Below are 23,045 nucleotides of genomic sequence, written 5' to 3'. Positions count from 1 at the left end.
CGAACCCACCGCCACCCCACTCCTGATCCCCTGTTGCTATGGAACCTGTCGCCAAGGCAGAGGTATGTGGTTGTGATGAAGGTGGTTGATGGGGGGCGACGACGACGGTTATGAAGAGAATAGAGGTTGGGGAAATAACCGCCTGTCAAGCCGCACGGCTGCCTCGGCCACAGACAAATGCGTTGCTGCCTGGGCATCGCTCTCTGCAACGTGGGTGGAAGGAAGGAGCGACGCGTAATACTGCGCAATGCAAACAGAGCCTTTCCTCGCCGTGACACTGGCAGGGTTTTCGGTCTCTCCCACCACCATCACGCCGGCGTGGTTAGAAAAACACTTTAAAAGTCGTGACGTGTGTACTGTCCTCTCTTCCATTCCCAAAATAACTCATCAAGCAAATTCTCAGCGGGAAAATAAAAGTCCTGCTGCCACCTGTCATCTATGCAGCTTCCCCCGCGTCCTTTATCATAAGAGGCCTCCAGTCATATTTAAAGTAATAAACTATTTAGTTACTAAACAAAAACAACAGGACAGATTGTTGTGTTTGATTCAACAGACTCCACGATCTGTTTACGCACAAGCTTGGAGATGTCTCAAACTGTGCCAGTTGCCCCCCGAATCCCACCTTCTGCCACGCATGATTAGGCCCTGACGAATCCACAAGTGTGGACCGAACCAATCGATTCCATAGGCCTTGCTCATATCCGCTCATACCTGCAGTTAAAGAACGAGTTGGTGCTGCCGAGATGGAATAAACAAAAAGTGCACACAGAGACACAGTGGCAACTTGAGAACTGCATCTGTCCATCTGTTGAAACGAAAGAAATGACACCCCTTCATCACTCTCTCTCCGCCTTCCTTCCCTTATCTTCCTCTCCTTTCCCCTCACCAACTCCATTTCCAGACCACCATACTTCTCAGTCCCCCTCCCCTCCTCATTCACACTCATATGTTTGTTAGTTAAATAAAAGAAGGCGCAACGTACCTTGATGGTTCTCAAGGGTGTCCTCCGGGATGTACATGTTTTTGCTATCATTTACCATAAACGTAGTCCTGTGTTATCCCTAGAGGTGAATGGGAAGAGAGGGAGGAAAAGGGAACCAACCGGGGGAGGGAAAAAGACCCCCAAAAATAAAGAAATGATACAAGGAGAGGAGTAACAAAAGAAAAAAAACTGTCTGACACGGACAGTTTTGGGGGTAATCCGTTATTTTTGTTTATGGGGAGGGTCGCTTTGGATGGAGTGAATATTACCTAATCCCCATGATGGAGGTGAAGGCGAGAAAAAAGAGGGAGCTTTCGGCAGAACCGGTTGGGAAAACGCACCGGTGCATCCCTCGGTACATCCGGGCCCTAGGCGAGAAACATGAAACCAGCCCTGCGTCCAATTCAATTCACACTCCTCTCCCCCTTGTCTTCGCACTGGTTAGGTAAAAGGGAAAACAACTGAGGTTTGGAAATGTCAGAAAGAACGGACGCTGTCAGTGACGGTCGCAATGGAAGTGCGCAAAAGACGCATTCGTGCGCATCTTCAGCAGCGTGTCATCAGAATGGCAGAGGATGAAGAAGCAGAGGAGGTGGAGGTGAAGGAGGAGGAAAAAGAGGAGGAAGAGGAGAGGAGGAAATTTTGAAAATGAAAGGTGTGTAAATATTCCATCACGGCTTAAACCTCCCCGCGCGGGCTGTCGGTTATTCCAAAAAGCAGACTCCCCAGATAACAAAAGCCAGGCCGTCCTGCTTCATCCGAGTGTTGGTTTCTCTGCCCCGATCCAGTCCATGACGGTCCGGTCGTGTGCGCCTGTGACTCAGTCTGTCTGTCAGCCTCTCGGTGTGTCTCACTGAGCGGGAGTTTGCCTCTGCTGCCCCTGCAGCTCAGCTCTGCAGTGATACCGAGAGAGAAGGAGAGAGCAAGAGCGTGGGGTACCCCCCCTTTCAGCACATGTAGACGCCTTGACTGTTTCCAGATGTGTGCGCGCGCGTCTGTGTGTGTGAGTTTGCTCCAAAGGAAGGAAGGAGGGAAGTAAGGAGGGGAGGGGGGGGGGGGTAAACGGCACAGGCAATAGAGGAGAACCAGCGGCTGTTTTCCAGATGATGATGAAGATGGTGATGCCTGTGAGGATGAGGGTATTATGAAGCGTGCCCACAACGTCAGAATTGTTTTTGGGGTAAGTACAGAAAAGAGAAAGAAGGCATGCGGAGGAGGAGGAAGAAGAGGAAAGTGTGTGCGTGTAAAACAGCATAATGATCCATAGCAGGCTCAAAGAAAGACTTTAATTTGTTCAGGAACAAACAGAGATTGTAGACCTGTGCATGCCATTGGTCCACAGTCCCCCACATCTGGATTTTTTCAGCTCGCTCTTTTCTTTGGCCAAAGTTGTGTTTACACGCTCACTAAATATCTGGGTTTTGGACTCCTTTATGACTCAAGCTCTGATCTTTTCACAGCTCCTTTCAAACTAGAACAAACCACAAAGATGCAGATTTTTCAAGATCGTTTGATCCAAAAGTCACGGAGTTCAGTGGATCTATGAGGTCAGATGTCAAAGAATGAATGTGATCCTCTTGATCCACAGGACAAGACATCGTTAGACTTTGATTGTGGTTTTTCATTTTTTCTTTTCCCCCTTCACTACAGTCACATTTGCTTAAACGCTGGTCTGCACAACCAGGAACAAATTATGCTTAGCCCTCTAGGCATGTCATTGTCTGGAGGTAGGGGCCTCTTTTACTCAGGTAACACAATGAAACAAAGCTCATTTGGGAGTAAAATGTCAAACAAAAACAACATCAGCTATTACCTAAATAGCCCTAAACAATGCTTTGATGACATTATTCAGCTTGGCTCCACCAGTCAAATAGGCCTGGACTTGCCCGCTGAAACAAACAGTCTCAAGTTAAGCATTTTTTAACAAAAAGCTTCTTTTTGGATCTTGAAATCAAAACTTCTTTTCTAAGGGATCTTTCTTTTTCTTTTGCCATTTATTGAGAAAATACAAATTGTGGCTTACAGATTAATGAAATCACTCCCATCTTTTACTGAAAGTTCCTCTCCGATGATCTTTTGATCCATTTTAAAAGCCTTCCCATTGGTCTTTTAATTATGATGATACCAATTTTAGAAAAAAATCAAAAAACCTGTGTCGTTTTCTAGGACAGATTCTGCAGAGCAGTAGCTCATTAAAAATTCGCCTCTGAGTTATGAGCAACCCCGCCCCCTTACCTTGCCCGTTGCTGCGTTCTCTGTTTATGTGCTCTAATGCTAGTTTACAGCCCCTCACACAAATATAATCTTCTTCAAATGGCATTTTTTTTCACCTGTTCCCGATTAGCAATGATTTTAATAAAAATAAAACTGAGAAATGAATTTTAAGCCTAATTTTCTTAAATGGTCCTCCATCATTAGAAAAATGCCAGTTCCACAATGTGTAAATCAAAATAAAGCACAACATTCAGAAGATTAAAAACACCAACACCACAGTTATCATCAGAATGGGTCTTGTACTATAGAGTACAGCACTGTGCTTACTTTGCTTCAGAGGTGGAAAGGAATAAACTCAAACACCTGACATTAAAAAAGGACAAAGCAAAGACACTGAGTTTATTAGCTGATAATGGCTCCCTAAAGATATGTGAACAAGTTTCTCTAAAAAAAAAAGCTTTCTATTGTATTTCTGAAGTGTTTTGACTAAAGTATGACAGGAGTTTTGTTAATATTTCTGAAAACTGTGTTAACTTTTGAAAATAATAAGCATTGTAAACATTCAATTTGACTAAATACAACATTATAATAAAAATGCCCGTCTAGGTTTTCTTAACCAAAAAGGAGCCTTCTACTTATCAATAATATCAATAACAAATGACTTAACTTACTGGAAGCAAAGATGTGAAGTGATACATGACTGATGAGCACATTTTGGTTAGAAGGGCATCAGATGATGTGGTGAACCCTTCATACTTCATTTATCCAGAACAGATTCTGATTGCCTTTATGAGTCAGAGCAAAGTTCCGAAAAGCAATGTACCAAAAATGAAATTATCTATTACCATATATTGTAGCACTGAGTTTAGATGCTTTATCTTCTCTGATTGAACCCTTTGTTTCAGAAGTGGGATTTCTGTTACGCTTTTTGTTTCTCAACACATAATTCAGATTTAATTTAACTAAAAGAATTGCAAGATAAATAAAGAACATGAAAACAAATTAAATAATTCAATTTGCATCTAATTTAGTGTTTTATTTGTGTTTATATATGTTTTTCTTTTTAAACCAACATAATCTGACCCAGTAATATACAAGGAGAACAGCGAAAAGCTTTCCACATTCTAATCTTGGTTGTGGCCTTCCCATATAATTGTCCTTGACATGGAATAAAAAGTTAACAATATGCAGGCCTCATGTCAGTCTGGCTGTGGGCTATAATCAGGAGGTGAATCGGGTAGTTCAGCCATGCCTGTATTCATTTGCTCAGTGCTAAAGTGCCAAATCACCACCCACTATTCCATCCAGTTTAAAGCTTTTTGTCTCCATGTGTCACTGTAGACATAGTAAAGACAGACAGGCAACTCAGAAAGCTCAATTTGTTAACTGAATTGTCTTTTTCTGAAAAATGCATAATTTGTTTGATATAGATGTTCTGTTATTACAGAGTATTACTAATAAATTGATCGTTTCTGGTACTTTTTTCCACTGCTTCATAGGGTGCAAAAATTCCAGACTGAGAACATTAGAACATATGAAAGGATAAACTGGTTCCACTTTAAACATTTGTAATATTTAAAATCGGTTCATGGACTGTTTCAGAATTCATACTCTAATCTATTCAAACCAATTACTGGAGTCCAAGAAGCCTTTGGTTTTGTCTTTTTTTTATTTTTTGTAGAACTAAATTAGTATTGTTCCTACTTAGTATGATAGATCTAGATTTGGTTGGTAGCTCTCCTGAAGGTACCATTTTTACATTTAAAGGTACTTTATGATTTGTCATAGTTACCAATAAAGACGTTTTTTATTATTAGTTGTAGTCGTAGTAAAAAGCTTGGTCGAATAGTTACCAAATATCAAATGCAGATGTTTAGCTTTTCATCATTTTTAATTATTGAATAAATTGCCTAGAATACATTTCAGACATGTTTTCAAATGAAGTAAATGTTTACATCTCAGATTAGATTCGAGATTCGAGAAATGTGGGCTACTTGATATTGTGTATTATGTACTCCACTAGCCCTCAAAAGCCAATGTCTTCCACAGCCGGTCATCTAAAGCCATGAAAATATTTTGTTGTCGAATATTCAGTGCATCCCTACTAGCAATATGTAAGGTATTGAGAGCAATGACCTTTTAATTAGTTAGATAAAACATAAACTAGGGAGGAAATAACACAACACAACTAAAAATAACTAACTAATCAAAAAAAGCACCACATTCAGAATAATGCTGAAATACAGTTCAGTTCTGATTATGTGTTAGTGTCTTGACTTAGAATTGCAGTTTTCTAAGTATATTTTGATCTTTTGAGTTAAGCCTTAAGTGTTTCATGTTATTCAATTTTTTTTTTGTATTAGTTTATCTTCTTTAGACAGCATACTAATGAACTGCGTCATGGTTTCCAGCATTACTTTCTACTCTGGACTCTGAGGCTAAGTGTTGTTTTTTTTCTTTCAGTAAATACTCTTCCAGGTTTTATTAATGCTTTGTCAGATCCATTCTTTTTAGAGTTACTAATAGTTATCTTCTGAATGATGCTGTTAATACGCTGCAACCAAATGAATAATAGTAAGGGTAACAAAATTGCCCATTAGAATCAGTAAGCTGCAGCCCAATGATAGTACATTCTTGAGTTGTTTTTGCATTTATGTTTATTTAATAGTATTTATTGTTTCATATATGTGTTTTTCCTTAAAAAGCAGTGTGTTTATTGTTAGAAAAACAGCATCACTGTAGTCTATAAGCTCCTCCTAGACTCTATCTCATTTTACTTTCTGAATGTTCACTCTGACATGAGAGTCGAACCTTATATCATTAATAGAACCGATCAAGGCCAGTTTCATGCGCTCTGTATGTTCCCAAATAAGGAAATCAAGAGTCACAAGATTAAAACCCATCCAAAAAGTCACAAGATGAATCTGTGACTCTAATACTCATTTCTATTAACCCATTTGACAGTTTGGGAGCCTGAAGCAGTTGTTTACACAAACAAACATCGGCTTTAATCTCTTTTCATGGAAATGTTCCAAATTCAATCATGGTGAAAATGTGGAAAGTGCTTTTATAACAAACTAAATAGACTAAATACATTGAGTAATAATAAAGTTTTAAAAATAAACCCTGAAGAATAACTAGTATGTGTCTTCCAAACTAGTTTTTTACTAAAGCAGATGACTCCCATATCGGTACTGGAGACATCATGAGACAGATGGACATTATTAGACTTAACACACTAAACCTGGCTTCTGCTTAATTGTGTTATTCAGTGAATGAAAGAAGGACAGATAGGAAAGATTGAGAGGGAGATGAGTGGACGGAGGGCAGGTCGTGAGAACAGATATCTCAGCCTGGAGGGGACGGTACACAAACATGCAGAGACACATTCAAAAATGTCCTCTGTAATTCAGCCTACCCATGGAACATCAGTTCTATTTAGGACTCTTTTATTTTTGCTGTTCTAGACCTCTTTGTATGGAGTGTGCGAGTGAGACTCTCCCAACGGATCTCTGGGAATCTTAGACAAACATTCAAATGCTCTAGTCTTTTGTGGGAAATCAGCAACCTGCTGGTCACTTAAAGGGGAATTCCTTGCATTGTTTTTTTTTTTTTGCTGAGTATTTTGAATCTTTTCTCTTTAACTTTAAAAAATGAAAAATTGTACATTTGAATGCTAATTTACTGTACGAGTTTCAAATTTAATGATTTAATTCCAAAAAGTACTTCAAAAGTAACCAAAGACTTCAACATTTTGCAGCACTTGTCTTTTAAAAGTCAGAATAGTATCATTTCAACCTTAAACCATTATTGGTTATTTTGGGAGTTCTGATGTTATCTTGTCCTGGTTTCCTGTCTAAAAAGAAGAATTGCCGTTTAGAATCGATATCATATTTCCACTTCAAAAGATACTTAGATCCACAACTTTTAATGCAACATATCAATCCTTTATTTATGAGCTTATATGATTAAACTGATAGATTTTATATGACAAATAATCCCCCAGAAGTATGAAGAAAAACAAACTGTTACATAATAAATTGGTGGCTTTCTCTCCTTTCAGTTTTTGACTGCTCATAATCACAAGTGTAAACATTTCAGAGTGTCATAGCTACACTGCAATGTGATTTCTTCAGTAACCAGACAATATAACTTCAGCAATGCTAAAATTAATAAATACTTCAACACTAAAAATTAGGTTTTTTGCATACTAGAATACTAGTATGTGCATACTTTTACCCTGACAGTCATCACTTCACGACTTCTGCATATAGACCCAAATCACCCACATTTCAACCAACAGACACTAATTCAGAGCTTAAAAGCCAAGTTTCTCACTTTAATATGATAACATAAAAGCTTCAATCCATTTTAAAAGGTCAAATATCTTAATTCATTGCAATACCAACAAAAATAATCTAATGTCTCAATTTCTTGTCACGGTGGGGGTTGAGGGAGTACCCAGGTGCAGAAAGGGGGAGGCAGGAGGTTCCAGGAACAAGGTCTTTAATAACTAAAAAAAACAATACTACTGCAGCAAGCAGGCAAACTCGAAAACACCTGAAAACACTTGAATAGGGAAGAGCATAATATGGACCAGCCCAGGAGGAAGGGAAAGACAGGACTTAAATACATACAGACAAACGAGACACAGGTGACAACAATGAGGGCGGATGGGAACCAAAAGTAGAACTCGAGTACAACACAAAACAGGAAACCCCACAAAACAAAACAGGAAGTGAACTCAAAACATGACAGAACAAAAAAGAGGACCAAAACTCAAAAGCAAAGAAACTAAAACTGTAACATGATGTTAAGGTCAAAATGAGCACTCCATGCAAGGTTTACTCTACTTATTTACTGTAAATGTTTAACTGTTACATACACTTCACATCTATAGATAACTGGGTATTATTATTATGTGCATTAAAAAAAAAAAAAAAACTATAAATGAAAAAAATACCTGATACATTTTCATTGCTTAAATGCTATCTGTATTTAAAATACCTGCAAGAGTTTATTAGTTTAAAGCAATATTTTAATGCAATTGAAAGCTTGTGTGATCTGTTATGCAAATAACAATTCAACACAATATATCATTTGTAAATGTGTTTACTTCAGAATAGCATTTGGACACCATAACCATACAAGGCCAGAAAAGTCATCAAGAAAATGTGGAATCTTTTATCGCCCTCTTTTGGATGTATTAGGAATTGCAGAAGTTGACACAATTATTTTGAATCACCGACAATTTTAATATGTTTATGAGAATCGCCATCAATCAGCATTACAGTCTCACCGGTGGTGATAAACAGATGGAAATCAAGTATTCACCACTTTAAAGGGGAAGCTTCTTTCTAAGAGCAAAAAAAGGTAAAAAATAAATAAAATAAAATAAAATAAAGAAAAGATGCTTACCTACCAGGCTAGTTAGAAACTCACCAATTTGTATTCCTTTCTCTGGGTGGATTTTATGCGACGGTTTTTTCCCCCCCACAGTGCATAAACATAAAACAATGTTATTTTTGTCAGGAGGGACAGTTTTTGCCTATCGTATGTTAGTCTGTTTTGAAAACGCTGAAACAGTCTTTTAAAATGGTGACATTTTTTTAAAAGGTATTACAAGACAAAATTTTATTTTAAAAGTCCCCATTTTAACCGAGCGGCAAAAACTTCTCCCGTTTATATAATTTCATCGATCGACTTTTCGAACTCGATTGTTAAGGCTGAATCTTTAACGCTGTGCTGCTACTCATGCCTACGTTGTTTACAACCTCCAAACATGGCCGTTGTTTAACTTAACTTACTTATGACGGAGAGCAATCAGTAGCCAAGGAAACGCTTACATTGAAATGTATTAACATTATAAACGAATCGCTCTGCATATTTCTACTCGTGCACGGATTTTTTTTCCCCCGCTTCTCGTTGGTTCAGTTTAATCGATTTTAGCCAGGCTATTTCTTTAGCTAGTTGTTTAGCTTGCTAACTTGTCCAGAACCATGACAGCGACCTCTGAAGGTAGCAGTGGCTGTAATGCTGCGAAAGGACTGGACATAAGTCTCGCTGCTCTGCAGCGACAAGACCCATATATAAATAATATTGTCGATGTGGCCAGCCAAGTCGCTCTGTATACATATAACAACAGAACAAATGAGTGGGTACGTTTTTTCCTGACAAATGCTATTCTGTGCTAACTTAGCTTAGCTTCAAATTACAGCGTTTTCGTTCTAGTATTACTGAGTTAAGTTAAAAGTGATTGCTTTGAAGTTGATTTTTGAAAACAAAAACAAAATTGAAGTTATAGATCATTTTTTAACTACTAGTATAGAGTTTTACCACATCACGAGACTACACACTAATTTACTCAAGCACACTGGTACAATTTCCATCCTCATACTTTGTACTGCTTTATTTAGCTTTGTTTACAAAGTAGCAACCTAGGATGTTTAATAAAAAACAGAATTAAAATACACATTTGTCCCCCACTTTTTTTGACGTGATTGTTGTTACTTTTCAGGAGAAGACGGAAGTTGAAGGCACTCTTTTTATTTACACAAGGTAAAGAAAAGACCTAAAGTCTGTGATTAGGGTTTATTTGAGGTCATCCATTGCATTCAATTATTTTATTTTTATTTTAATATCAATTAGGGAGATAATGTACCACTGTGTGTAATACCTTGTTTTTTCCTGAGTTTTGATAGTTATTATTTTTGTCATTTTGCATGCTGTTTTAATTCAGATTGGCATCTCCAAGACACGGATTTACCATTATGAACCGTCTCAGCATGGACAATCTGACAGAGCCGATCACAAAAGACTTGGACTTTCAGCTTCAGGACCCTTTCCTGCTTTATCGCAACGCACGATGTAAGTCAGAATATATAAAAATAGCCCACAGATTTCCAGTTTCTGTCCTATTCTTTCAGCGTTTGCTGTGCATGACAGTCTTAAATACAATGCAAGCTGCTGCATTACATATTTTAGTTATTGCTGTGACCCTCTTCCTCTGGAGTTTATTGCATAAACAGATGCATATTATTAAAATCCTAATATATGAATAATAATAGCAATTAATTAATGGTTGTTTACATGTGTTTCAGTATATTTATTTTCTTAGCATAGGTCAGTTCGGGCCCACATAACCAAAGATCATAGTTAGATTTTTATGGGTTTTTTTTATGGACCTAAAATGTTTTACTAAGCCATAATTACTATGTTTATTTCTTTTGAATAGCACACAAAAGTGCAGGGTATTAGAAATGCTAAAAGAATGACATATCTTCAAAAAAAATGTTGTTGCGTCAAACGCAGCCGTATTTTTATGACTAAAACATTATTTTGACATCAAATAAGATAGGAAGGACCACGTTAGTGACTGGTGGATGAATCGGTGACTCCATTTAAGGTGTTTCAGCAGAGTTATTTCAGTTTGTTTTATCACCAACTCTCTGAGACCTGCATCGGGCGCTCTCACACACAATCACATTCTAAAGTGTGCCTGTGGGACAAGAGTCTGACAGCACCACAAAAGCAGCCAGCTGAGATTAGATACACTTCCACAGTCACTGATAATCTAAACACACGCTAGCTTAGAAGTAGCTGACGAGCACAGAGAAGGCTCCTGTCGTCTTGGCCTCCCCGTCATATACAATGACATGCAGCCGGATCTTTGTACTGAAAGAAATTGTTTGGTTTATTCATTTTTGTTATTTTACATTTACTTGGAACATGGTGAAACAGAAAGCACAATATTTAGACTTTCTATTCAGAAGCTAACAAACACAAAATAGCCGGTTTGCGGTAGGAGCATCTGCAACAAGGAACAGATTTGAACCGACTCGCTTGTGGGAAGCACGAAGCGTAAAAACACTTGAAACCAGTAATCAGGTTACAGCTGATTAGTGTGTCTGCTGTTACAATGAACAGATTAGATTGGTTTATGTAAGTAAATGAATGGTGGGTTCAAAGCAAACGTTATGGTCAAGCATAATGTTAGTTTGCTCTGATTGCTCTGGTTTAAGATGAATAATAAAAGAGCTCAAAAGTAGACATGAGTAATGGTTGTTATCAGACTGATTTTTATCAGTGTGTCTCCTAGGATTTAGAGGAACTGTTTGGCTTCAAAGAGACTCTTTGCGTTTGTAGATGTGACACTGTAGAACCAAATTTACAGAGCGGCCATAAGCTAATGTACATAAGAGGATAAAAAGAAAGATCAAGTGAGACCCATCAAAAGTAATACCCCCTACCCTATAATAGCTGCTCAAACTAATGTTTACCAAATTTCTACATAGATGACATAACGAAAGAACACTTTTAGTAGACAGAAAACGTGGTTTTATTGGAGAAAATGTGATTTATAGCTTGCTGGCATTAGTGTGCCAGTGCATTGTGACCTCTTGGTGGAGGGGTCGTGGAATCTTATCATTAGATAAACATGTCGGCCTAAGTGCTGCCGCAACTTCCTGGAACGGTGGTTGGCACAAAGTGGCAGCCCGGGCTAAAAATGAACTGCGTGGATAGGTCACAGAACAAAAATGTTTGGACAGAACAAAATGCTATTTTTCCAGCCTGAAGCCTTCAAGTTTAATTTTTTTTATAAGTCTTTACAGCTGTTTTTTTTTTTTTAGTCACACCAATATTCTAAAAAAAAATTAGTCTTTCAGCTCTCAATTTCAGTATACAGTATTTTTTTTTCCACGGATCTGTCTTATTTTCTTTTAATGTTTCTGTTCAGTGTTTTTTTTTATTTTCTAAGAATATAAAGAAATATATAAAGAAATAAAAATAAATGTCTCACATGAACATTTTTGACAGTATTGATGTTTTTCAGCAGAAATTACTTGAATTCTTTTCTCTAAATCTAAAATTGATATGCAGCATTGTTTAGTTTCTGGTTATTCTGTTGGTCATTTTATTTATATTTTGTGTTATCAGCTGCACCTTCACGCATATGTAGATCTGAGCCGACACATCCTGAGACCATTTTTAATGTGTTGTCTGTAGATTCTTACCTCCAGGTCGGACGTATGTATATCCCAGGTCTCTCTCTGACACCAACAAGCCCTTAAATCGGACTTCAGGTTCCTCCTTCAGCCTCTCATGTTTCGGTTTTCTCTGAAACAGACCTCTAATCATGGTTTCTGTCTTTCTCCACTTGCATAGAAATAATCTTGAATTAAAAGAATCCACAAAGTCCTCCTGCAGGTTCGATAAAACAAAAGTGTTTCTTCTTCAGAAGAAGGTGGTGCAGGATTGGTTTAGTCAGCCACAGGAACGGTGGTGCTCCCTCCTTTCATTTGAACCTGAGAGGCAGCCGAGATGCCTGCATTCCAGCCGAAGATGCAAAATCGACACAATAATCTCGTCTTTCCTCCGAAGTTTCAGAAGCCGTACATGTCAGTGTCTACTCCTCCCACATTGTCATGATTCCATTCCTCCAAACACAGTTAGTGTGTTTCATGTAAGGAAAGCTCTATAAGGATGTGTTTTAACTATTAGAACAGTCTAACCTCCACCAGGAAACAGTGAGAATGAAATGATAGTGGTCATCATGACAAATAGTTGAACATTTAATCAAAAACGTGACCTCATAATGCAGCCATAAACTGTCTCTGGCAACATTAGTCCTTCAAAAATGTAAGTTATAGTAAGTTTAAGCGGAATAAAAGTCTTAAATTTATCTTAAGGTTCCCTTTGTGTTGCAGCTCAACACAACCACCGTGTTGCTAAATCCCATCTAAACGTGCTTTTTCAGATACATACAGATAAACACGCAAGTCCCGTGACTTTTACTGTAGAGGAGTCATCACATATGCTCACTGTTTTGATTAAGTCCGTGTCCCGAAGGCTTTAAGGAGCGGATCTCGCAATCACAGAGTTTTGCTCCAACTTTGAAGTACAATCTCTGGTGTTATTAGTTAAACACTGCCGCTAATTTACTCTTCCTGGTTTCTCATTCGGGTGGATTTGGTTCTTGGCTCCAGATTTTAAATACTCCTCTTTCTTTTTCTTCGTTCTCTTCAGTGTCCAGTGAGTAGAATGTATCCCCCCGCCTCCTCTTTTTCCTTCTGCTCAGATTTTGGTACTGGTGGTTCCTTTTCCCGCCCTCCTGTGTCAATTTTGCTCTTTTCAGCCTTTTTTGTGCTCAGAAAGCCACCGTAGCTGTTTATCTTTAGTCAAAAGCATTTTCTGCGATTTTTCAATCGTGTCCTCTTTACTTTTGACCAGTCTGTTTGTTAGTTTATAGCTGAGGTGTTGCAGGACATGATCCTGCTTCAGACATGTCACAGTGTAGTCGTGTTTTTAGAATTCATTACATGGAGATTTTAGAACGACGTGTTCCTTTTCTGAAGGACTAACACACCTGGTAAAACTTCCTTGTTTCTCTCTCAGCGTCTTGCTCATTTTTGTTTTCTATTTTCCGGCTCCCTGACTTCGACTGTGTTTCTCTGTCCCCTGTGAGCACTCAGTTGCTCCCACTCCACCAGTCAGTCCCCCTCTGCAGTTGCTTATTTGGTCCCGGGCTGATTTTTTCCCATGCTCAACTTAACTCTGTGTGTGTGTCTCTGCCTCCCCCCGCTGTCTGTTTCCTTCATCCACAGTGACCTCTGCGGTCGGTCGGTCTGTCTGTGGGAGAATATGGGCTGTCTGTGAAGCTCTCGCTTGAAAAGTTCTTCTGTTTCCTGTTTAATGCTGCATCGTATACAAGTTTAGAATGAGTTTAGAAAGTATATTAGCCTCTTGTGACCTTGCGTCCACATACGATGACATCACATTGTGGGTTTTATTTTCACTGTAGTTCATTCTGATTACCTGTGGGCCCGTGGCTACGAAATAAAAAAAGCTATCAAACAAGAGCTCGGGTCTAAAGAGGTTAAGATGTCAAATATTCTTTTTTCATCTCAGTGTCGGATTAAAGTTATTTCAAGTATCTTTCATTTTTTCTAAACTTGTAATTCTTTCCTTCTGTTTAAGTTTTCTAACATTTTACTCATAAACTCTTATTTTTCTTAAAGGTTTTTAACATTCAAAAGGCAGAATTTCCTTGTAAAAGTTCAATAAATGTTATATGAATGGAACTTATTAAGGGGTAAAAAGCAAATTACTATTTTCCTCACAGATGTTTTTATTTCATGCTGATCATTTTAATTTACACTAGGAAATAAAATAAAATAATTTTGATTTGCTAGCTGTCTTACTAGCTCTCTGATGTGCAGAATTCACATTTTTCCACATGCTCACTGAACATGTTTATGAAGCTAAGGCGCTTTCAGAGGCACATGTTCAAACGTCCAATGGGACTACAGGCTTCTTTCCACTTGATATGGAAACAGAATGATTTCTTCAGCAATGCTAATAGTTACATATCTGATGTCTGTTTAAATGTCACAGCATCAAAATTCAACTTTTGAAAATCTGCTTTGATTTGATTTGGTTGTAGCGGAAATGCTGCATCCATAAGCTCATTCTGCTGTCTGCTGACCTTTTTGTAAAATTGCATTTAAGAAAAAAACAGCTGGTCTGTTAACATGTTTTTGTTTTGTTTTTTGGCTGTGACTGTTCTTTTATTAGTTTTCTTTTTTTTAGTATAATATTAATTCAGAAATATAAGTCTCTTTTCTGTTTTGTCCTTTCAGTGGTTATTCATGGGATTTGGTTCTATGATAAGGAAGACTGTCAACGTGTTGCCCAGAGGATGAAGATGTAAGTAGTTTTGTGTTTAACGTGTTAATCTTTAGCAAAGCTGAAATTGTGTCGTGTTAAAAGAAATAAATATTTAAATGTAGTGATTTTTTTTTTTTTTGCGTCCTTCCAGTCTGACCCATCAGGAGCAGCTCCTGGCTCATAACCAGGATGGGTGGTTGTCACCAGGAAGAGGAAGAGAAGGAATAATAGGAGCTGGAAAAGGAGGAGGAAGCAGTAAAACAAAGCCAGTCGACATCATCCAGATGTTGACCAAAGCGCGCAGCGAATTCGACAAAGTATGCTACCTTCAAAGACTGAAAGATTATCAAACGAAACATCAGTTATCAGTACATTTTTGTCAAATAGATCAACAAAATGTTTCGCTTTGTTCATTTCTTTGTTGTAGTTTTTCTTCAAAATAAAAGAGCATGTACAGTATTTCCTCTTTGTTTTCTCAGGAAAAACCTCCCTCAGAACCAAAAGAGATTGGTGGGAGCAGTGTCCTTTTTGGAAACCCCAACCTCATCAAACCAATACCCGTTAAACCACACACTCAGGTATGATTACGTTTAGATTCTGTGTCTGAGTTCCAGTTTTTGCTTAAAACATTTTTTTTTTATGTAGCTTTTGGTCAGCTTTTATTCAGTGAAATACCTTATTTTTGTTTGGTTTCTCTAACTGACATCCATTACTTATTATATAATATTATATAATATAATATAATATAATATTATATTATATTATATTATATTATATAATATAATATTATATAATATTATATTATATTATATTATATTATATTATATTATATTATATTATATTATATTATATTATATTATATTATATTATATTATATTATATTATATTATATTATATTATATTATATTATATTATATTATATTATATTATATTATATTATATTACACATTTCCTTTTGTTTAAATCTAGAGCAGTGAGGGTTCTGAGCCCAAGGCTCTTTCTTTGGCGACCCTGTTTGGATCTCAGCATCACACACCGCACTCCTCTATATCTGCTCCCCCTCCTGCTGGGAGGGCTGCCACAACCACAGGAAAAGTCTCTCGCCCCCCGGTGGCTCGCACTTTGACCTACGACGATGCGGTCACCTCAGCTGTTGGACACATTGCTCTTGCCGGGGGCTCAGATGGAGATGTCAGGCCACTACCTGGTGAAGAGAGTGGAAACGTTGTAGCTGTTCTGCTCAGTCCCTCCCCCTCCACTCAACCTCTGCAGAACGAACCCCAACACTGCCCGGCCATTGCAAAGCTGATGCAGGGCCAGAGGAGTGTTGGAGGCGGCCTGCAAACCGTCTCTGAGTCCCCGGAGAACCGACTGTGTGATAATGGGGTGCCCCTGGACCAACACCACCACCTGTATCATCATCACCATCAGCAGCACCACCACCATCATCATCATCACCAGCAGCAGCAGCAGCTTCACCATGATCCAATAAAGAAGCTTTTTCAAAGTCATTCACTTCCTCAACTGGCCACCACCTTTTCCTCCGCTGTCCGGCCCACCGCTTGTTGCTCCAATCCACCCCCTCTTCAGGCTCACTCTCACCTCTCCCCCCATTTTGTAGCAGGAGAGTCTGCCTCGTGCCCCCACCTTCAAGTACAGCAAAGCCAGCAGCTGTTTTTCAGACTTCCAGAGTCCCAAACAGAAGAACAGCACAGCAGCCAAACAGCAGCAGCTTCACTGGGAACAGGTGAGAAATGGTTTCTGCCGCATCACATAAACAAAAGCACGACATCCCAACATGTAAAACGAATTTACGTATATAGTAAACCCATTTTAAAACAAATTTAATACTTAATAGTTGGAGCAAATTTATAAAAATGAGATCACCTTTACTGACAAGGATTATTATTCTACTTTCAAAATGTTAATTCATCAATGTTTTAAGCAACAAACACTCCAGGTGTTTGATGCCAATTCAAGAACGAGTTAAATGGGGCTTCTTCAACACATTTAGCCCACGGTGTTCACGCTGAACAATCAGGGAGGGACTTCTTCTTTTTCTTCTTTTTTTCTTTTTGTTCCATTTACTAGTGCATGTCCGGACTCCAACTGTCATTATTCATTTCTCATGATCAGTTTTTCAAACCGTGGGCACCTCAATGAATTATAAGGGTCTCCATCCATACAGAGTCCCTGATTGGTCAAAGTTCGACCTGGTTTTACTTGCAAGATGCATTCAGTAGCCACGTACATAAAGCCTAAAATTGGTCGTGACAACTTGTGAAGCTTCGTGTGAACGCAAGAGTTTGCACATTTACATAGACTGTTCATTTAAAGTGGCTGCTTGAATGTTAGTGCTGAGGCCGATGTGAACCCAAGACCTTAACTGTCGGCTTCAGTTTCAGTTTTCAACGGAATGATGTAAAAGATTAGATTTAAACAATTATTTAATCATAGAGACAAGTTTCTTTTGCGCGTTTTAAAAGTATCTTTTATATATAAGTTCTGGCTCTGTTTTGTCAGGTCTGCCATCCCAGTTGCAGGGAGTGGTTTCACCTCATGAACTCCTCCAGAAGCTGCAGTTGGTCCAGCAAGAACAGAGCCTGAGCTCTCTTGATCTGCCGCGACCTCACCCCGGATTGGCTCCTCGATTCCTGGGCCCAAACCAAAACCTCAGTGCCAGTTCACCGGCGGGACCAGCCGCAGCCTCGCTCACTGCAGGTCAAAAAACGGCCCTGCAGTGTCAGGTACATTGACCCCCCCCCCGATAGCTGGTAGATTTAAACAAATAAATGTATTTCACCAATTTTGTTGTTTCTAAGCTACAAACTCCAGTATTGTAATGCCAAACTCCTGAAGATTTTGACATTTCCTCCATCTATTTAATGAAATTCTATTTGTTTGAATGAAATTTCTTTTCTGAAATGAATAATTCAGTTCTTCAACAAACCTTGTAAACCTTCAGGTCATTTCCCCCCAACGTATACCAGCCACCGTGCCCCCCACTCAACTCCTTGCTCCCAGTGTGTTCACTCAGACAAAGCTCAGCAGTGGCTCGTCTGCCATTGCTCAGGAAAGCCATGCTGCACCCACAACCCTGCCCCAACCCCCCCAGCAGGAGGAGGTCAGAGCCCTTTCCAAAAGCCAGCTTCAAGCCGCGCTGCTGCATTTAATCCAGGTAAATGACAGCACAATGCTGCTTTCTAATGAGCACAGCTCTTCTGTTGCTGTTCAAAAAACATGCTCTGCATGTGCCAGTAAAGAAGCATTTGTTACTGAGTTGCTTCTCTGTGTGTTTCAGACTGACAGCTCATTTCTGAACTCCATCTACGAAGCATACGTCAGCCGATTCGCTAACAGCTCCAGCAGCAAGTACTGATGACTCTTCACACCCTGTCTGCAGTCAGTCACACTCCATCTGTTCTCAGATGTATTCTGACTCCAAAGAAGAATGTACTGCATCCATTTTTAAAATCACTGTCTCTGTGTCAGCCTGCCTCTATTTGCCCCAAATAAAGCTTTTTTCTTCTTCCAAAAAATGGAAACATTCTATTTTGTAGAAATGGTAATTGTAGTTTTTTGTAAAGGTAACGACAGTAGTTTGCATCTTTTACTAATGAGACGCTCCAAAGCATATATTCAATTCTGAACTACTTTACGTAGGTCAGAAGCTATTTGTAGCGGATTCTATCTTTTAGTAAACTGTTGGACTTTCACATATTTTCAAAGATTTCTATTTTCAGTTATTAAAGGTTACAATAAACAATTTGTAAAGTTTAAAAAAAGGACAAATCTTGAAAACTCGGGCAGCAAAATAACAAAGCCCAGATTTTAAAATCTCATGACTTTGTTTTTTTGCTGCCCGCCATTTTTGTTTTTTTTGTTTTTTTAGCAAATACAAGTATTGTGTTTTAACTGTTTTGTAATCAAAATGCAGAATTTTCCAGTTTTGTTGGTTATATTGTGTTAAATCCTCCAGTTTGTAGCATACATCATTTTCCAGCTGGGACAGAGAGGAATGTGTTCACGTTTCCTGCACACCTGTAACATACAGGAAACGGTCCTATCTACATCTTTGTTATTTACAAGAAAAAGGAAACTTCCGTAACTCAGCTTAATGAGAAACTTTTGATATGCACTGCCTCACAAACTGCTAGTTTACGGGTATTTTTGTCAAAGAAGCGGCACGTTTTGGTTTGTATTTTTTTAGAAAAGGTTTTAGGAGTACAGAAATGATTGACACAGATGTATCACTCCGCCTCCTTTCCATGTGTTATCTATTACTGTTTTTAAACAAAAAAAAAAGCAGACGGTCCCACTGTGGGTTTCTGAAAGCATTTTATTTATACCGTTAGGCCACTTTCTCATGTCAATGTCTGGGTTTGTGTGTTACTCGTGCTCTAAACTTGCACATCGCTAAATGTTACTGTAGCAACCAAACAAAACCAGCAGCAGCAGTGTAAATATGTTTCAGGACAGAAGAGAAATAAATTCATTCCTATTTTTATACTTGAGAAGCAATATTAGGCTCCATTTAGATGTTAGATGTGTTCACATCATCCACTCATTTGACAGCTTATTAAAATATAAAACTTGTCTCATTTGAAACCATGTTAATTAATTGAAATATTTCTGCACAATCTCTTATTGTCTGGAATATTTTTGCTGTTCCATTACATAAAATTCTTTTAAAGCCGCCTCTGGTGTTGCTGACTGTTTCTGGTTCGGTGGTGCTTTGATTATTGCGGTTGAAGGTTCATAAATCTACAAAGTGATCGAAATAGTTCTCTCATTATAATTTAAAGTGTCAATCAATAAAGAAATGGTGGTTAATCTTTTTTTTTACAGTTTAGAGCATTCTTTGCTAATTAACCTGTTCAATTGCTCTGTCGTGATAAATGTGCTGTTAAATATGCTGTGCTGTTAAAACACTCATATTTAATATACTTAAATATTGTTAATTCTACGTTGTTGTTTTTTGTCTTTAAAAGGCAGGATATTACATTTTATTTAAGAAATCTTATCAAGACAAATTCTCCAAGTTCATTTGACAAATCTTTTTCACTAATGACAAGAGAAAAACTTCTTGTATTGTAATTGTAACATATTTTGAGGACTTGTCTTCCTCAGTGTATGGATACATATTATAGAACATCCCCAAAAGTATAGTTGTGTTGATTTTAAAGTCATTTCCTACCTTATTCCTTTGACAAGCCAAGCCCCCTTTTGAGCATTTTGCAGGTAACATTAGGACTGTCTTCAGGGTTTGACTGTTTAAAACAGCTCAGGTCAACGTAAAAAAAAAAAAAGAAAACGAAGTCTTGTAAAAATGAAAAGGTAAATGACCACATGTTCCTATCAAAAATACTTGGACTTTCTTTATATATATATATATATATATATATATATATATATATATATATATATATATATATATATATATATATATATATATATATATATATATATATATATATATATATATATATATTTCTTTTTTTTTTGATGAAGAAATGCATTTAGAGATGAGGTGGTTCCACATCATTGGTTCAGCTGATGAAGCCAAAAGTAAAGGCTGACTATGGAGTCTGGAGTAATCAATGACTTTTGTTTTGTGTGTGTGTGGGTGTGTGTGTGTGTGTGTGTATGTGTGCCGATGTTACCCATGCTCAGAGAGGCGGGCTCCAACCCGGTTTGGCCACTGCTGTATTCTCAGATGGAAGATGTCGTGCTGCCGCCTGCATGAACTAGTTCAGCCTTGGATTTTTAGTTTCTGATGGATATGGCGTGATGTTTCCAGAGAGTTAACCTTCGCGTGGCTTTTAGAATCTGAGTTATCACCACCCGGTCACTCTTGGTAAGACTTCACCTACTTGACAAAAGTTAGAGGTCATAAGCCTGCAGAGACAAAGGTAAGTACAGTAAAAATATGGTCAATTTTTCTGCTTAAAACTCTAAAATATCATTGCTTCCAGTACAATGAAATTTTCAACAGGTCCGTTGGATTAGCTTGTAGATGTTAGTGCATTTAAACAAATATTCTTATCAAATGAAACTTGAGAAATGTGGCAGCAGATAAAAACCCAACAAAAGACCCACAAAAAAACTGTGGTTTTGATGAAATGTATACAAAATGTACAAAAACTCAGATTTTGACTTGATGGCTTATCAAAATAAAAGCTTTCTGAGGTCAGAAAAAGGGCCAACGTTATATTCGGATGACAAAGTCCTGCTTTTTCGTTTTATATGCTTAAATAGATGAGGTTTTGGTGGATTTTTGTGATTTTTATTTTGCGTGCGGCTGCAGTTCACTGTTCATCGTTAAACTAATCCCTGTCTGAGTTTGCAGCAGCATTACTGTTTCATGCCCATTGCCAGATTGTTTTATTGCATTTTCATTTTTGTAACAGCACCAGCAGATGTTTTGTTGTGTGTGTCCTCTGTGTTCAGGAAGACATGGTCGTAGTTGTGTGTTTTTTGCCTCTTGTTGGACAGTTGTGTATGTGTGTGTCCACATGGTTTTGTGTTGATGCTATGACATCTATTTAATCTTTGTTTTTTATTTATTTATTTTGGTTTGAAAAAGAATTTTTTTAAAGCCTCACAACAGTAGAAGACATTGACCTAAAAAGAAGAAACCTTTCACATTTTCTTTGACACATTTTGTTTTCCAACTGTCAATTTTAAATGTAAAGCATCACAAAGCATTACTGCTTGTTGTTTTCTAAAATATTGATTTTTCTATCACATGAAGAGGTTATTATGAAGTAGACAAAAGTCTAGATGTGAATCCTACTAGAAAAGTTTCTTTTTTTTCAAAGTGAAAAATTAATAATGGGAAATGAGCCACTATGCCCAGATGAAATGGAAATGCTGGACAAATGCTGGACACATGGAGCGATCCATAAACTGGAATATAGGTCACACTCTCGTCATGAGTTTTGTTTGAATTCATTTTATATATGCATGCCTGTCAGGCATGGAGAGTCCACTAGATGTCTCAGTGTGTTTATATTCCAAAAAAATAAATAAAAGTCATCTGTCCACTGTTCTTGTTTCTCCCCCCAACCCCCCTCTTACTGTTTCCCCTTCTGTTCACTTATATTTTTGTTTCCCATAATTCAAACATGGCAAAATTGGGTGGTGAAAAAGAGTGAAGAAAGTCTCTAAAAATAAAAAGCTGGAAAAACAAATTATAAGCACAAAGCAAAAGACAAAAGTGCAATTGCTTCGATAGATGATGGTAAGAGACCGTGTGAATGTATGAGGGGAGCGTGAGATGGATGGAGAGAGAAAGAAGGGAGGAGGGGTTTAATCCCGCCTGGATTATGGTATAAACTGGTGCTGAAAGGAGGAACAGATACTGTGGAGTGCAACTATCCTTCCATCAATCCATCTGTCTTCCTTTTATGCCGCTTCACATATAGATATAATTTTTTGAAAGCAAAATTTCAGCTTTTTTCTTTTTTTGAGAATATGACAGTTTTCTGATATTGAGGAGTGAACTTTACTGGGACGTTCCAAGACTTCTGTTACGCTGTATTATCCCAGTCTCCAAGCGAGGAAACATGGAAGAGAGACGAGGATGATGGGAGTATCAAAAATCAGATTAGTCACCCTGCAGAGGGAGGTGTAGGAGGATGACAAGACTCCGCTGTGACCTCCTGTGCACAGCAGTGACCTCTGACACAGGAGAAAAAAGCTTTGTAGGTTCTGTCCTATGGTGGAATAACCAGCTTAGCTGATATCAAATCACTCCATCAGACATTGCTTTCGGATCTGAACAATTCTAAAAAAAAAAAACTAAAAAAAAACGGCATGCAGCTAAAGCTTTGACAGCAGAACACAGTGAGTACTGTCTTCTTTGGTTTTGGTGACAACCATTTGACCCCTTTTTTCCCACAAAGTCAAGGAGGCTTTTAATTTGTCCTACTTAAACACAGCAGCTTCTCAGTATTGTTGTTTGAGGCCAACTAAACTCTTAATTCTGTGATCCGTTTGTAGGTTGACATCTGTTGTCACCCGACTTTTCCTGACCTTCAGGTTCTCGTGTAGCACTTGACCAGAGTTTAGGCAGTAAAAGATTTTTGAAATCTCACAATGGCTCTGTGTGCAATTTAGTTGTGTATTTCGTTTTTCAAGATTCTGCAAAAACTCACCAAATTTTTAGGTTCTTATTTTT

General features: G+C 38.0%; 3 protein-coding genes across 8 annotated transcripts in view; 2 read left to right on the top strand and 1 right to left on the bottom strand.

Annotated features, from left to right (window-relative positions):
* The window catches only part of LOC101173517 (voltage-dependent L-type calcium channel subunit alpha-1C), a 197,723-nt gene extending 183,750 nt beyond the window's left edge, over positions 1–13,973 (bottom strand). For 2 of the 5 annotated variants that reach the window (XM_020714255.2, XM_020714256.2), the window contains exon 1: positions 12,211–13,973. In XM_020714255.2, the coding sequence (XP_020569914.2) occupies positions 12,211–12,334 (124 nt within the window). In that variant the 5' untranslated portion in view covers positions 12,335–13,973. Of the gene's footprint in view, positions 1–982; positions 3,325–12,210 lie in introns of those variants that run through there. The other 3 variants (XM_023952670.1, XM_023952672.1, XM_023952671.1) reach the window with 2 other exon arrangements.
* Positions 8,917–20,029, top strand: dcp1b (decapping mRNA 1B). Of its 2 annotated transcripts, none has more exons than XM_004083153.4 (10): positions 8,917–9,354; positions 9,714–9,754; positions 9,936–10,063; positions 14,836–14,902; positions 15,015–15,180; positions 15,343–15,441; positions 15,833–16,610; positions 17,387–17,610; positions 17,829–18,041; positions 18,165–20,029. In XM_004083153.4, exons 1-10 carry the CDS (start codon positions 9,196–9,198, stop codon positions 18,240–18,242), a joined length of 1,953 nt encoding a protein of 650 aa, XP_004083201.1. In that variant the 5' UTR covers positions 8,917–9,195; the 3' UTR covers positions 18,243–20,029. The 2 variants fall into 2 exon arrangements, with proteins under 2 accessions (XP_004083201.1, XP_020569917.1); XM_020714258.2 differs by having other exon boundaries at positions 9,240–9,350.
* A 342-nt stretch (positions 20,030–20,371) lies between these two features.
* The window catches only part of LOC101173028 (voltage-dependent calcium channel subunit alpha-2/delta-4-like), a gene marked incomplete in the record, with an annotated part of 84,175 nt that continues 81,501 nt past the window's right edge, over positions 20,372–23,045 (top strand). The window contains 1 exon segment of the mRNA XM_023952668.1: positions 20,372–22,711.

This window comes from Oryzias latipes, chromosome 23 (genome assembly GCF_002234675.1).
Source record: "Oryzias latipes chromosome 23, ASM223467v1".
NCBI classification, from domain to species: domain Eukaryota; kingdom Metazoa; phylum Chordata; class Actinopteri; order Beloniformes; family Adrianichthyidae; genus Oryzias; species Oryzias latipes.
Note: the sequence above shows the minus strand (reverse complement) of the source record. Positions and strands in the feature narration are given on the sequence as shown.